The sequence below is a fragment of the Echeneis naucrates genome, chromosome 12 (assembly GCF_900963305.1).
Source record: "Echeneis naucrates chromosome 12, fEcheNa1.1, whole genome shotgun sequence".
NCBI classification, from domain to species: domain Eukaryota; kingdom Metazoa; phylum Chordata; class Actinopteri; order Carangiformes; family Echeneidae; genus Echeneis; species Echeneis naucrates.
This window is the reverse complement of record NC_042522.1, coordinates 16,229,778-16,244,337: the sequence shown is the minus strand read 5'-3', so window position 1 is coordinate 16,244,337 and position 14,560 is coordinate 16,229,778. Positions and strand designations below refer to the sequence as shown.

Below are 14,560 nucleotides of genomic sequence, written 5' to 3'. Positions count from 1 at the left end.
TCATCATGAAGTAAGCATTGTTTTTCAAAAGGAGAGTTTGGAACAATTTTGATTTGTTTCTGTTTCGCTGTGTCTGTTGCACTTTCGGCATCTTAATTCCTGATTTCAGTGATAAACAACCACAGCTGGCGGCGACACTGCACCAGCTCCATCTGGAAGCTACAGCTGTGACTTTTCGAGATAAATGGCTTTCATTACTTACACTGCAAGTGTGTTTATAGTGGCTGACAGATCAGAATTGATCATTTGCGGCCCGTGTTAATATCGCATGTCTGCGCAGCGGAGAAAAGATTCAATCTCCCAAATCAAACTCTTAGGCAGCCACAAGGGCGAACCACGTGGTGCACTTGATTGATCATCATGTCCTTCCACCTTATAATGAAAGCAGAAACGTCAAAAACAATACCTGCCACGGATGACGACGGTGAGCCTGATGCAGGATGAGTCAACCCCGTACCTCTGGAGAGGAGTCAATGACAGTCGTATCAGAGGAAAAAGGCGAAGCCTCCGGTGCAGGCCCTGGCACTCACGCATCTTCGCCTCTGCAGCAAGCGCAGGCCCACGCCTGAGTGACTCGCTGACAGGCGCAGTGAAAGGACAGCCAGTCCCAGAGCGCTGACGACCGCTACTCAAGGTTATTCGCATGGGGGAAAATACAAAAGCAACAACCTGAGCATGCCAACACTTCTTTTCAATAGCATGTGGGTGGCGGCAGCAGGAGGAAGCCGGACTTAACATTATTTAATGACTTAATATCCAGATCTAACATGATGCAACACTGAGTTATGATCTCAGCTCTATTTTGGCCAAACAACTGTAATGGGCTTCGGCAAGTTTTTTTTTTTTTTTTTAAAGACTGAATCGAAGCACGTCTGACTTCTGGGGAGATGAGACGATACTCACACCTGCACTCCTCAGACTGTCTGAAATCATCAGCGTTATCCTCCAACTTACTGCATCAACAGACAACAGCAGTGTCCCCTTTAAATTCAAATGGGACTCACACGTCGATGTTGATGAGGTTGTGGCAAGAAGAGTTCATTTGAACACTTGTGGTGCTGAAATACCGTAAAAGGATTTTGGATTGGTGTCAAATTGCTATGTTTAGGGCGACTGGTTTCTGGACGGCACGAATGTGTGACAATCCTGCAGTATGCAGCCACGGCCCCACTGGAGTCAGGCACCAGTCTGCTTCTGCTCCGAAAGACATTTAGCTTCTTGTCTCTTGTATGTATGAGCTTCCAGTACATTACGTATTCTTCACACTGACACAAGGTGGGGTGATTATGTAAATCACAAAGTCTGATTCTATACATTTTGTAATTTTTAACCAGCACATGTCAGAAAGACGACACTGATTACGTTCAGCAACACTGTTTGTCAGTTTAAACAATTAACTTGAGCTGCAGGAATTAGTCAACTGATCAAAAGCGAAAATTATTTATCCAGTTTGGTGTCAATCAAGGAATCAAAGAATCGTTAAAGCCATTCGTTCAGTAAAAACACACGATGGTTTCAGCTCCTTAAATATTAGCATAAGATACTCTTCCTTTGATACTAAACGTAGACGGGCTGGTGCTGGACCGAGGGCACCGGGCCATCAGAGCATCAAGTGGTCAACGCAGGGACAGTGATATAAAGACACTGATTCTGGTTCTTTCCGGGGCAGAAGTCTGGAAAAGCAGCTGTCAGAGTAATAGGATTAGTGGAACAAACTTTGTCAGTTCATAGGTCCTAAATCCCCTTAGCACACAGTGCATGGGGGGGGGGGCAGCCAGCACAGATCCACACCCACACTGACCTCCATCCGCTGCAGGTTTATGCAAAAACATGAGCCTGCAGTGAATATAGTGGATACTAAATACAGTAGAAACTGTATATAGTCAACATAATGTGAAGTTGAAGAAGGTCTGACATTTCCCACTAAAACAAAAAATAAAAATAAAAAAAAAAAAAAGAACAGAACCAGCAGATTGAACAACGAGCACTGTTACAACTGCACACTACTCCAACATCACACTGTCAGAATGTCTTAAATTGGGTAACAAGAGCAGAAGATGAATTACTCAATTTGTCCAATGCAAAAAGAGAGATTGAGGATCCGTTAGGACTGAAGCGTCTAATTTATGCAAATATTGGCAAGGTAAACAGAAAAACACCCATGTGCACAGAAGGGACTCTGGAGAGCAGCAAAACACAAAGGCAGCAACAATCAAGTTGTTGAGGAACCAAAAAAAAAAACATCATCAGGTTTGAGGCTGAATGCTTAACCACCACGTTAACGCAGTTTTAAGGTGGTGTGTTTGTGTGTGGGGGGGTGGGTCAAGGGCACCATCTGTGCTTTTCATGCAAACATGTCCCAAAAAGCCCCCTCAGAAGAGGCTTTAAGAGTGTGTGAGAGCTTTCATGAAGCTCAATCATGAGTAGCTTAATTCCCTGTCTGACAGCTCCGACTACGACAACCTGTCCGACAACAGGACGTTGGGCATAGTGAACCACCAGAAGGTGGGCGACTTGTGAGCGATCTACTGATCTTATCCGCTCTTATCCATTTACATTTAAAAGGCAAAACTGTTATTATATTAAGCCGTTTGCCCGCGGCGTGACAATCTGCAGTGAGATGGTCAGCAGCAGCTCCACATTCATATCAAAACACTTAGCAGCTCGTGTATAAATAGCAGTGCATGCTGCATTCCTCATATGAACTAAGCAAGAAGCTGTGATTAGTTGTGAAACATCTTGTAAATACATTGTGGATATGAAGCTTCTCTCTTCCCTGAGTCACCACAGAGAATTGCTCAAATGATGGAAAGACTCACAAAATGTCAGTATCTGCAGCATATCAAGTGGCGTAGACCTGGCCTGGATTCATTTAATCAAATCAATCATCTGTGGTCCTCATTGAGACTCCGTGAGAGCAGCAGGGCCAATTAGATGTAATCAAATGGCTCAAAAACACTGAAGGTCTTTTTGTGCAGAACTGAAGAAGAAGCAGTGTTTAGTATCCAGAGTGATCACTGTAATATTTCATGATACTGCCCAGAAACAAGACACTAAGAGTCTATGGGCATGCTAGCAGCACTGTGAAAGTGGGCTACATGCAAATCAGCGGTGCAAAGTAAACATGGGACTGATGGGAATATCTTTATTTTGGCTAAACTGGATAATTAAATACAAAACTTCACGGTAATCAATACAGACGTTGTACTCAAAACTCCAAAAACAAACTTCATGGTGGAACTGGAGGAGATAACAGGATACATCACCTGTGTGCCAAGGCGTCGAGCTGAGGTTGAGCTATTTCAGTGCATCAAAGAAAAAAAAAAAGTCAAGGGATCACAAACATCAGTAAGATTGCCGCTGATTGTCTGTATTGGCTGCACGAAGTCATTTTAGCTACACTGCAGGATGTGAAAAGTGCTCAACAGTATTCTCCAATTTAAGGCCGATACAAAGCTGCTGACTGACCCATACAATCATTCTTCTTGTATTCAAGTCATCGAGTGGAAATGCCTCTATTTGAACTTATCCTTACATATATGCATATATTTGCACAGTCCCTTTTTTCAATATCTTGCAGCTTGACATCAAACTGTCATGGCAATCCATTAAATGGAAGCTGATATTTCAGTCTGGACTAAAAACATTGGACCACCCAGAAGTCTTTGGCTTCCCTTGAGCCACGCTGCCAGCATGATTAAAAATGTAGGGTATAACCCACAAAATATCCTGCTGGAGTCAAATTTATTTATTCTGTGTTCGGAAAAACAGCAACAAAAGGCCGGGACTTGTTGTATTTATCACATACATTTGGCCAGTATAAAACCAACGTTATAAGATCTGTCTGTGACTAAAACCTGTGACGGAAGGTCAGTTCAGAGAAACTTTTATCTGGGATAACGGAGCCGTCTCCATCTTGTTTGATGAAGGCGAGACAATAAGAAAGACATAAGAAAGAGATCTGAGGCGCTTCAGAGCCCCACACTGACAGAAATTGTGACACCAGTCTAAGAGAGAAAGAACACTGAAATCCAAGTGGGATGGAATTATTCAAAGCAAGCTCATGAAAACATCAAAAAGCAAAAACTTTGGGAAAGTGAGATTTCGCTCCAAAAACATGCAAATGCCTCCAGTGCATATGATTAGATGCTTTTCGGGCCGTCTCCTCCCTCATTATCTATTCAGTTTTTCTGCCCTGTTGGGCTGATGCAAGTCGAGATAACAATGAATGCTGCAAAACAGTTTCTCAAACTTTCACTGCAGAGCGTCATGTTATATAAACAACACAAAAATCACACAGCATGGAAGCACTTTTTCCATTTGATCGATAACCGAGCACACGGCTTTAAAAAAAAAAAAAAAAAAAAAACATATTCTGACAGTGACAGACAGACAACGGACGGGGTTTGACAGTCGCATTAGCCCCGTCAGCTGGGAGGAAGAGAATATGTTTGGCTGCGGGGACGGCGGCGCTGAAGTCGTCAGGATGAGCAGCGGCAGTTTGCTCACATCATTTATCCAATTAGAGTATAATAAGGAGAAACCACAGTGCCACACCAAGCACAATCCCGCCAGCTTCTCTGAGGCACACATCAGTCCCACTCAGCAAGCAAAATGACGGATTATTGACAACAGTGGGGGAAAAATGGCTAAAAGCAGGTGTACAATGCGCAGTGGAAACATACCCAGTGTAAAGAAACATTCATGTATTCACCATAGGAATTTACAGAAAGCAGATTATAAAAAGAAATTGTAATAATGAGCAAACATAACAGCATGCTTTCTTTTCTCTTATACTAAAAACAGTATTTCTATCTCAGGTTATAAAAACGGTGAGTAATTCATCGTATTTATTCATTTTACACTGTACAGCAGCTGTTAGTTGTACTCATTATCTGTCTTAGTTTGCTTAGTCAATGACTAATTTAGATTATGAAACATCAACTGAAAAAAAAAAATAATAAAAAAATCCACTGAACTGAAGAACTAACTTGATATTCATTGCAGAAAAAACTATTTTCTTCCACATCTGAAATTTGATTTCCATTCTTGTTGCCTGCTTCTAGCCTGGGTCTGTAGGCAGTATTCATTTTCTGTCATGCTTTTTTGCCGTCTTAATATTTGAACATGAGCAGTATTAAATCGTTCCGATAGGTAAGATTTTAAACCTCAACTTTTTCGTCCATGTTTTGACTAACAGACCTGAGTCAAGTTGGGGAGAGTAGATATAGCTACGACGACGCAGACATCAAGGCAGTGAAATGAAAAGATAGTTGGAATGCGTGGAGGTTGAACGTCTGGAGCGGGAGAACAAGACCTCGAGGCTTTCTTACGCAGCGAGGTGATGAGAAGTGGAAAGCAAACGTATACGCACGCACGCACACACGCACTTACCCACGACTCCGAATCACATTTAGAAGTAGGGCAGCCTATCTGCCAGCTCAGAAGCCTACAGCGCTTTCCTCAATCATTATCCAACAAATGATACCGTAATACAATAGGCCCAGTTTATCTGCCAACTCATGCTGAGAAAAATACTCTCAGGCGGAGCAGAAAAATCTGACACATTTATTCTAAGTCATATTGAATGAGTTTGTGATGACAATGCAGAATTTAATTTGCGTAGATATTAATAGAAGTCTTGTGACTAAGTTTCTACATCCATAGCAAACTTTGAGCCCATTTCAAACATAAAGATGAGTTAAGACCGACATGTTTCGGTGGCAGAAGCAGTTTCCAGGGAGACATGAGGAACAGCATGACATTTGTGTTTAACTCAGACCTGCAGAATAATAGCAGGAGGGAGCGAGAGCACAATGGCACAATTTTAATCAAAGAACAAGCCAAGGCAAAACCACGCAACTAAAGAAATCAAATCACAGTGTCAGGACATTTAGGATAAACAAAGCAAATCTGTGAATTTACAGACGGCAGAGAGCAAAGAGAAGGAGAAAAAACAGGGCACAGACAGACATACCGCAGCTCTAGTTCTGTTCAGCTTTGGGCTTCTTATGTTAGTCGCCTTAGTTAAGCGTGTAGCGGGCTCACTTTCACTTAAAGTCACAAAAACAAAGTACAGCTGAGATAAATCTGATCATTGTTGGGTTCGGCACCATAGTGGCCAAAGTAACGGAAAGACAGGAAATAATCAGTCTGACTCATCCTCTTTGGACCATGGATGTCTGTACAAATGACATGATTCATAGCTGCCGCGCTGTTCCCGACCTCATTTCTATTCCTTCAGTTGTATGATTAGCTCGAAGAGAGTAAATATATCATCGTGAACGGGTAAATTAAACAAACCAAGTAAGTTGGAAAGTTGGAAGTTTTAACCTACAGAACTCTCAAACAATATCCACCCAGTACTGCCACACACACACACACATAACCAGTTCGAGGTCTGTTGACTTTAGCCGTGTTTGTTCTTGAGAGACGGCTTTGCGGAGGGCAGCAGTGGTGGCAGGCAGACTGTTAGGACTTTCTGGCTATGAGCTCCACAGGGATGTCTGCACTGTAAAAGAGCTATAAGCTCGGACTTGCTGACATACTGCAGTACCAGAAATACAACTCACATAAGGCATTTCAATTTTAAGGCCCTATCTGACTTTTCATCAAATTTGCGTCTGTGCCATTTTTAGAGAGCAACAGTTTTTGAATCTGGTAAAAACACTAAAAACCCTGCTCTTTATTTTTATCCATCAAGTAAATATAGAAAGTGAAAAGCTCCATCTATCCCAGATTTGCGTGCTGAGAGCAAACAGTCAGGGAAAAAAAATGTGCCCTCAAGCTCTTGGGCAGGATTGAGTTTATGGCTTTAGAAAATATCTGTTTCTTAAGACGAGGGTTGCTTCAGGTGCTTTGGGTGAGTGTGTTTACAAAATTTGAGTAGTTGTGGTGCTGAAAGACATTGTGTAGCCTTAAGGCAGGTGTGTGTTTGTGTATGAGTGCGACATGATGCTCGCCACCTGTCCGTCCAGCCATGTGAGCAAAGACCTGCTGTCCCTCCAGTACATTTATCCCGCTCACACAGCACACAGTCAGACATGAAGTCAAGCGCACAGACGGGAGGTCACTTGAAAAAATTAACTCTGGGAAAAAATGAGGTATTTTCCATCCCAAGCACCACCTGAAAGTCAAACGTTTGCAGTAGTCTGCCTTGTTGTCCAAGCAGGACATTCTCCAAATTCCTTTAATTAACGTAGCGAATAAAAATGGAGGAAGCTAGAGATCACGTGGAAATGTTTCAGATTCTTAGAGACGGTTTTCTTGGTTTAGTTTAAGAACTAATCTGACACTAAAGGTAAGAGCCACTAATTCTCGCTTGCTCACCAGCAACCTTTTTCACCTCCATAATAAAAGTCTTTGAATAAAATAAAGGACAATCCTGAGAGAGAATAAAAAGTGTGCTTGTGGAGCTACTCTGACTCACTGTTGCTTGTATGTCTTTGCTTCTGTGACCACAGAAGCTGATTTGGGATGAATTTTCCTGCATTAACAGAGCAGACCATGAAGATATGTCCTTTCAAACACAGATCATGGTTCGGGGCTTATTTTGAAATGAGTACTCATCAAGGAAAGTGGGAGCCCTGTTTCACTCAGGGGCCTGGATAAACAAAGGCCGACTGCAGTCTTTCAAAAGTGACATCACATCTAATCCAGTACACATATAGGTCACGCACTGCGCCCTTGTACATCTGCCATTAAGCGAGCATGAATAGAAAATGAAAACAATACCCCCCCATTACGTGTCCCTAAATACAGCATATCCCACATTAACACATGTTCAGTTAGGGCTGTGCACACAACAACAACCGCCCCCACTTTGCCATAGATGCTGGACTTAAGCTTTGCTCTCATTTCTTCTCTGGTTTTCTGGGACATGCAGGATGTGTAATTGTTTAAAAAAAGTGAATCGCTGACATTTAGAAATTGTCTCCTGGTCATTCATTTTGTAAAAATGAATCAGCACCAGTGTTTACCTTCCCTTTGCCTTTAATCTTCAAATGAAGTGTGTATTATAAAAAAAGATATATATCTGTGTTTGTTATGAATATAACATCTTCATTGGTCAGTGTCTGCGCGTTGTGTGTGCACTGAAATCTTCAGGCCTGGGGTAACAATTTGTCGTCGATGAAAAGTCTGCCTGTAAAGAATGAGCTGACTACAGATAGAGAATGGATAACAAAGGGAAGCTGTCTAATTCAGCATTGTATAAATGAGTGACAGGTGGCCACATGAGCATGGAGAACAGAAACAGGATGGTTGGTAATGAACAAACATGCTTTGGAGCATTGCCGCCTTCATTGTACTTGAAGATTTGGCAGGGGTGTTTTTTTTGTATGTTTGGGGTGTTTTTGTTTTTTTTTTTATATATTGATAGATGTGATGCCAATATTTTTGTGCCAGTATCCTCTTTCTTAAAATTATGCAACTCCCATTGCTTCGGAAACTAAGTCTCCAGTTAGAATAGAGTCGAAAGCATAAAAGCAGCCCAGAAGCACGCAAAGTGAAACTCACTCTCTCAAACGGTCCAGAGTGCCTGCCATCTCACTGCATCCCTCTCAACATCCAAACATCTGCTGCCGACTGAGTTCAGTGAGCTCTCAGAAGCCCAGGAGACTCAGCGGACCCATAGTAAAATGAACGGAAGAATAAGGTTTGCTTCTCGCTCACACGGCATGCGACATAGAGCTGCTCAACGGATGTTCTAGACAGACGCGGGGACAAATGCAGAGAGAAGGCAGGCATGTCATTTCCAGGGAGATTCCTGGCAAGTCTGATGGAGGAGGCGGCATCCTGACGGACATCTGAGAGAAGCTTAACACCCCATTAGAGCCAATCAAAACTCAAAGAGAAGCATGCATGGCCTGCCCTCAGCCTAAAAAAAAACAAAACATATATATATATATATATATATATATATTATTTCTGTCAGCGCTGAGTAGATTTAGCCAGACACGGGCTAAATCGAGACAGTCTATTTTGGTTGGAGGAGAGTGAGGAGATGGAAACAAAACAGCAGTGGAGGCAGGGAGGGAGGGATTGGGGGTAAAGCGTGGTGGAAATGTGGGATTAACAGAGAGAGAGATGACAGAAACATAGACAGGGGTGAGGAGGAGACTGTAGCCTTCTACTTGTATCCTTTTGTGGCGAGACAGTGGCCTCCTGTAAACAGAGCGTGTTTGTTTCCCAAGGAAATTCCAGTGAATAGACACATCCTTTTCTGAAGCAGTGAACTGTAGATGACTACACCAAATCTCTCCACGTGGATGCAGCAGAACCAGCCTGCGTTATTCAGCCCCATTAATCGATGAGGAGACTGTTAAATGAAAAGGTTCGCACACACACACGCACGCACACACACACACACACACACACACACACGCACACGCACACGCACACACGTTTCTGTGCCACTGGTCAAACTGAAAGAAACAAATTCTTAAAAACCAACACAGTAGGACCAGTCAGCCATAAAGGGAGAAGTTTTAACACAAAAAAAGAAAAACAGCCTGAAAAGATCTGCGGGATACAAAATTGTGTCTTTTCACTTCGTCACTGTGGGAATGGCAGGTGTGTGTGTTTGTCAGACAGCCGACGGCTCGACTGAACGGCTCCTTGGTTCTGTCAAACCCAGGTTCAGTGTTTGCTCGGAGATGATCAGGCTGTGTTGTCTGCTCGCCCTCTCTGCTCGCTCCCCCCTGTTTTCTCACTTCAACTGAGACTAAAGAGATTAGCCGAGGGAGATGAAACAACCACGTCTCTGCCAGCTTCAACGCAACCCTTCTCCAGTTCCAGGACTTCTTCCTACTGCAGTCTTTCTCCCACTGCCATCAATTCCTTCCTCGCTCTCTTTAATCACATTCAATTCCCCAAAGTCCCCCTGCTAAAGGCTTGTGCTTTTAAATTAAAGACAAAGCCTTTGCTTTTGTGAAAAGAGATGAGGAGGAAGTCAGGAAGGCCAGTCAATATTCATCTGCTCAAGGTAATTACATTTGACTTGGCAACCTGGCCCAAACAGACACGTCTGCCCTCTAAGGCACTCGTGTTTGTATTCACACAGTGTGAGAAGGTTGACCCAAGAAGCTGGCACAAAAACAGTCTTTACCTTCCACCGTGTTTAAAACCAGAGACAGCAGGGCCATTGGTAACGCTGCATAATTTCAAATAAAGAACATGTAGCTTCTGAAATGAATTAAAAACTCCCCACAGTGGCAGTCCAAACCACTTGTGGTTTTACGGCTACAAGGACTCAGATATGAACAGTGGTAAAGGTAGCTGTGATTGGATGAAGATAGAGCCTGCACAGATATAATCCATATAAAACGGAAACAAAAAACCTGGGAAGGTGGGAATGATGGACTCTTTATTTTCTTAATGTTAACCGAAGCTGAACAAGCCATCTCTTGTGTATTGGTTAATATGTAATGGGCAGACCTACTATTGCAGCTCACTTGTTTGTTGTTGTTTTTACAGCTAATGCTCACCGTGATCACAGCTCAGCAAAACCTGAACTCTCTTGCTCTAAAGTGCCTTTTTGTTGGAGGGAGTTTTTGTGCCGTCACAAATGCGCTTCCTTGCCGGGAGCGGGTTGGTGCTAATTTCCGCTCGAGCATCAGCTATTGTTGTGCTTACGAGACAAGAATTAATGATACACCATGTGGGCAGCACTAGATCCTTCAGGGCAGATTGGAGGTTAAAGTAACTCCAAATCACACAGGCTGGTGCTGCCTGGTTAGCGGGCTAGGTTCAGTAGAAGAAAGATGTCAAGAGTTGACATTCGCATCACCTTCCTGCTGAAGACAGCTTGGAGGGAAAGAAGTTTGATGCCGAACACGCAATCCTTCTTCAAGAGAGATACAAGTAAACAGACGGCTGGCTATTTAGCAAGAACAAAACTTTTAAGTCCTTTTCGGTTCACCAGCAAGATGCCAAAGTCCACAGCAGAAACTCAGCCAGAGTCATCTACAGGTCATGCTAATAAAACAAGGCTATCAATCATCTCTGTAGTCGCTGTAGGAATAAATTACATTCAACACACATGATAAATTAATAAATCGGAGGGTTTTTTTTTTCCCCCTGTGTTGGTGTTTCCTAGCAGCCAGCCTCTCTTTTCAACATTTGTTCCCGGAGACTATGAAGCAGCATCCTGCTTTATTCATTAGCTGTTCAAAAACTCGGATATTGAATACAATGGGTTGAGAGGTACAACTTCAATAGACTAGCTCATTTATTATTGACTCACAGCTTGCTTTGGACCTCCGGGGAACTTAACATACAGAGAAACACGAACCCGACATGTACGCATCAACATTTACAAATAACATAAATACGAATAAGCATTGTGTATATTTTCAAATAAGAATCTCTTAGATTTGGTTTTGCTGTAAAAACAACTAGGTCATCTAGGAGTTCTTTTTTTTTTTTTTTTGTTGGGTTCTTCTTTAGTTTTTTTTTTTTTTTTTCCTCAAAGACATAATGTGTTTTTTCCTGTAGGGATAAAAAGCACTTCCCTTGCCTGCCTCTACAAGCTCCTGTTTCATGCCCTGCAGGGTATCAGTCTGTTGATCACGTTTATAACTTCATGGATTTGTCATTTCGGGAATCACTATCGATGCACCCAGCGTTCACACACACAGACAGACAGATAGACTGTCTGGCTTTCCTCTATCAACCTTCTTCAAGTGGGGTTAGTTTTCTTCAGATATCTAAAATATCTCCACCCCTGGGGTTCCTCAGATTCTTGAACACACAGTGAACTGCATAGCTTTCACCTACAAACCTACTCTGCAACACAACTGAGGCCAGACTAAACGAAGAGTCCTGTGAGAAGTGTTGGGGGGGGGGGGGGGGGGGGTTTGAATGTTGTGCCTCACACCTCCTGCATTTTTCAGAAGATAAAAGCGCATTATGGCTTTTCAGTGGCTCTAAAAATGAAATCACACGTTTCCTCTCCGCGTTTTCACTCAGCCAGGGATAAGAGCTTTGTCATGTCTGAACCAAGCTAGTCTTGTGAGTCACACTTGGATTACAGAACCACCCTGGTTGTGCGATCCGGCTCTGTCTTCGTTTCAGGAGGGAAAAACTCGGCCTGCTGGGACAATGAGAGGGAAGGATGATAGCATGATCCCCATAGAAACATATCTGATAGAGCGTTGGGGGGAGGGCGGGGGGGGCACCAGGGATGACTATGATACGAATAACGAAGTGAAAGCAAAACTGAGAAATCGAAATCATTTGACTATGAGGTCAGGAGAACGGAGCACAGCAATAATCAGCCACAGACTGAGTTTCGTGAAAGGCAGCCAATGATTGTGCACATATACAATGTGCCCTTCAACTCAACACATTTAGAAAGGGAGGGCGATGTAGTACTCAGCAAAGAAAGCCACACAATCCAACCTCTCCTTTATTTTTTTTTTTTTGCTTTTATTCCTTTCTGCTAAATGCCTCCCTGCATCTCTTGCCCACGACAGAAGTCGTGATCTGCTGTCCAGCCAGTACATGCGTCACTATATTTTCAGCACAAATCTCATTTGAGAGCAGCAAATTTATGTGTATTGCGTTATTGTAAAGAGGCGTTCTCTTCTCCATCATGAGACAATCACCGCTGGACCAAATACCAGTGTGTGTGCGTGTTTGTTCCTGACATTATGTTTTCATCTTACCCTGATTCTCCTCATGGCTGCCACGATCTCCATCCGGCTGTTGGGCCTGGGCACGTCAAGGCTCCCCACGTACTGCGGTCAGCAATCAGAGACATAAATTTGTTATGGTCCAACGTGCAACAGCTGGTCAATCAATCTTAAACAATCAAATGTGACACACTCAGTAGTATCATGAGTCAAATCAATCACTCCTGCTTGTACTCCTCAGCCACTTTCCCTAAGCTCTCTGTGCGAGTGTGAAGCCTCCTTAGCATTCACTGGAGAGCCACTAAGCTCCCAGGTACCACCGAGAGTCTTTGAATGAGGCTTGCATATATTTGAAATGTATTAAGTACGTGTTGTTATGTGGTCTGTAGGTATGTGCTGTATAGCCACTCTAAGAAAATATGTCAGGTAGGGATTTTTAACAAAAGACCAACAAACTGAAACGAGAAGCATTGCAGGATCTGAAATACAAACAGCCGTCTGGCTGCACTTTGGACCGGTGACACTCCTTTTATACCACTTTATCTAATTCTTCAAACAAATCCCTAAAAGAATGAATCATAATAAAAGTGCACACTGATGCATGTGAGTCAGAGCTGAGACTAACTCCAGCCACAAAAAAGGCAAGCAGTGAACTATTCTTGACGCTCAGTTACTTGTTTGTGTGAAATAACCCAAGGTTGCTGTTCCCAAAAATACATTTTAATGTGCTTCTTACCGCTGTGGAAAACAATATTATGATGAGGAGGATAACATTTATAAACAGCAGCCTGAGTAAGGGCACCGAAAAGATGATACTCTGCAGCTGCTTCTCTAAGTAAATTATTCAAAATAAATAAATAAATAAATCACTCAGCTCACTTTTGAGCAGCAGACATCAGTTTTAAGGGATTTTATATTTCCATATGTTGCTGCATTAAGCTGCAGTTAACCGTGTGTGTGTGTGTGTGTGTGTGTGTGTGTCTGTGTGTGGTTGAACACACGACCATGTGTTCAAACTTCATGGTGGATCCCAGCTGAATGGGCGCCAGTGCACCTGCCATTCCGCTCCACAACAGCACAAACACAACTCCGGACGGACTGCTTTTGATTTTTTTTTTTTGTTTGTTTGAAATAAATGAGGAGAGAAAGTATTTCCCATCTCACCTTGGCTTGGAAATAAATCCCATGTTGATAAGCCTCCTCGTTGTGCAGCGGCACCCTCGAGTCCGCCACATCGTCCACCAGGTTGTACCTGTTCCTGGCAGGCATTGCGGGATCCGGGGCACGGAAATAAAAAAAATAAAAACAAAAACAAAAACAAAACAAAAACAATTCAACAAGTACACAGGTAGATTCGGGGAGGGCTGGAAACGCGACAACCCGGTGCGTGTGCGCAAAGCGGCGGCTCCAGGACTGAGTCCTCTGAGGAGACGCAGTCCATTGTTGTTGCTTTGAGCTTCAGAGGTCCCGTCCTCCAGAGGGGACAGATCTGCCCCCCCCCCCCTCCTCCTCCCCCGGTGACGATGAATGATCCCAGGCAGTGAAAACGTGGAGGAAGCCTGCTCTCCGGACGCTCCAAGGCTCTCCGAGACGCGGCGTCTCGTCTGCGCAGGTGATGCTGCCTCCTTTTCGATTTTATTCCACTCCTGTCCGTGGAAACGCTGCAGCCGCTTCCCTCTCTCTCTCTCTTTCCCTCTCTGTGTCTCTCTATGTCACTCCCCCCTTTCCACAAAGCACAAAGCGAGTCCCTCATTGGACCAAAAGTTCTCAGGCATGATGCAACCCGGAGCTGGGAGGAAGGCCAACAGACAAGTTAGTCCCCCTGGAGATGAAACCTGAGGGTGGATTATCTGTGAGGGAGAAATAAAACAGCATATATAATTAGAATTAACTATTAAAATAATGGGGTGTTTATCTATAAATAT

General features: G+C 43.3%; 1 protein-coding gene across 2 annotated transcripts in view; it reads right to left on the bottom strand.

The window, feature by feature from the left end:
* The window catches only part of LOC115052012 (carboxyl-terminal PDZ ligand of neuronal nitric oxide synthase protein), a 40,481-nt gene extending 26,171 nt beyond the window's left edge, over nucleotides 1-14,310 (bottom strand). The window contains exons 1-2 of one of the 2 annotated variants that reach the window (XM_029515881.1): nucleotides 13,800-14,310; nucleotides 12,669-12,740 (exon numbers count right to left, since the gene is read on the bottom strand). In XM_029515881.1, the coding sequence (XP_029371741.1) occupies nucleotides 12,669-12,740; nucleotides 13,800-13,904 (177 nt within the window). In that variant the 5' untranslated portion in view covers nucleotides 13,905-14,310. Of the gene's footprint in view, nucleotides 1-406; nucleotides 529-12,668; nucleotides 12,741-13,799 lie in introns of those variants that run through there. The other variant, XM_029515882.1, reaches the window with a different exon arrangement.
* Between the last annotated feature and the right edge of the window lie 250 nt (nucleotides 14,311-14,560).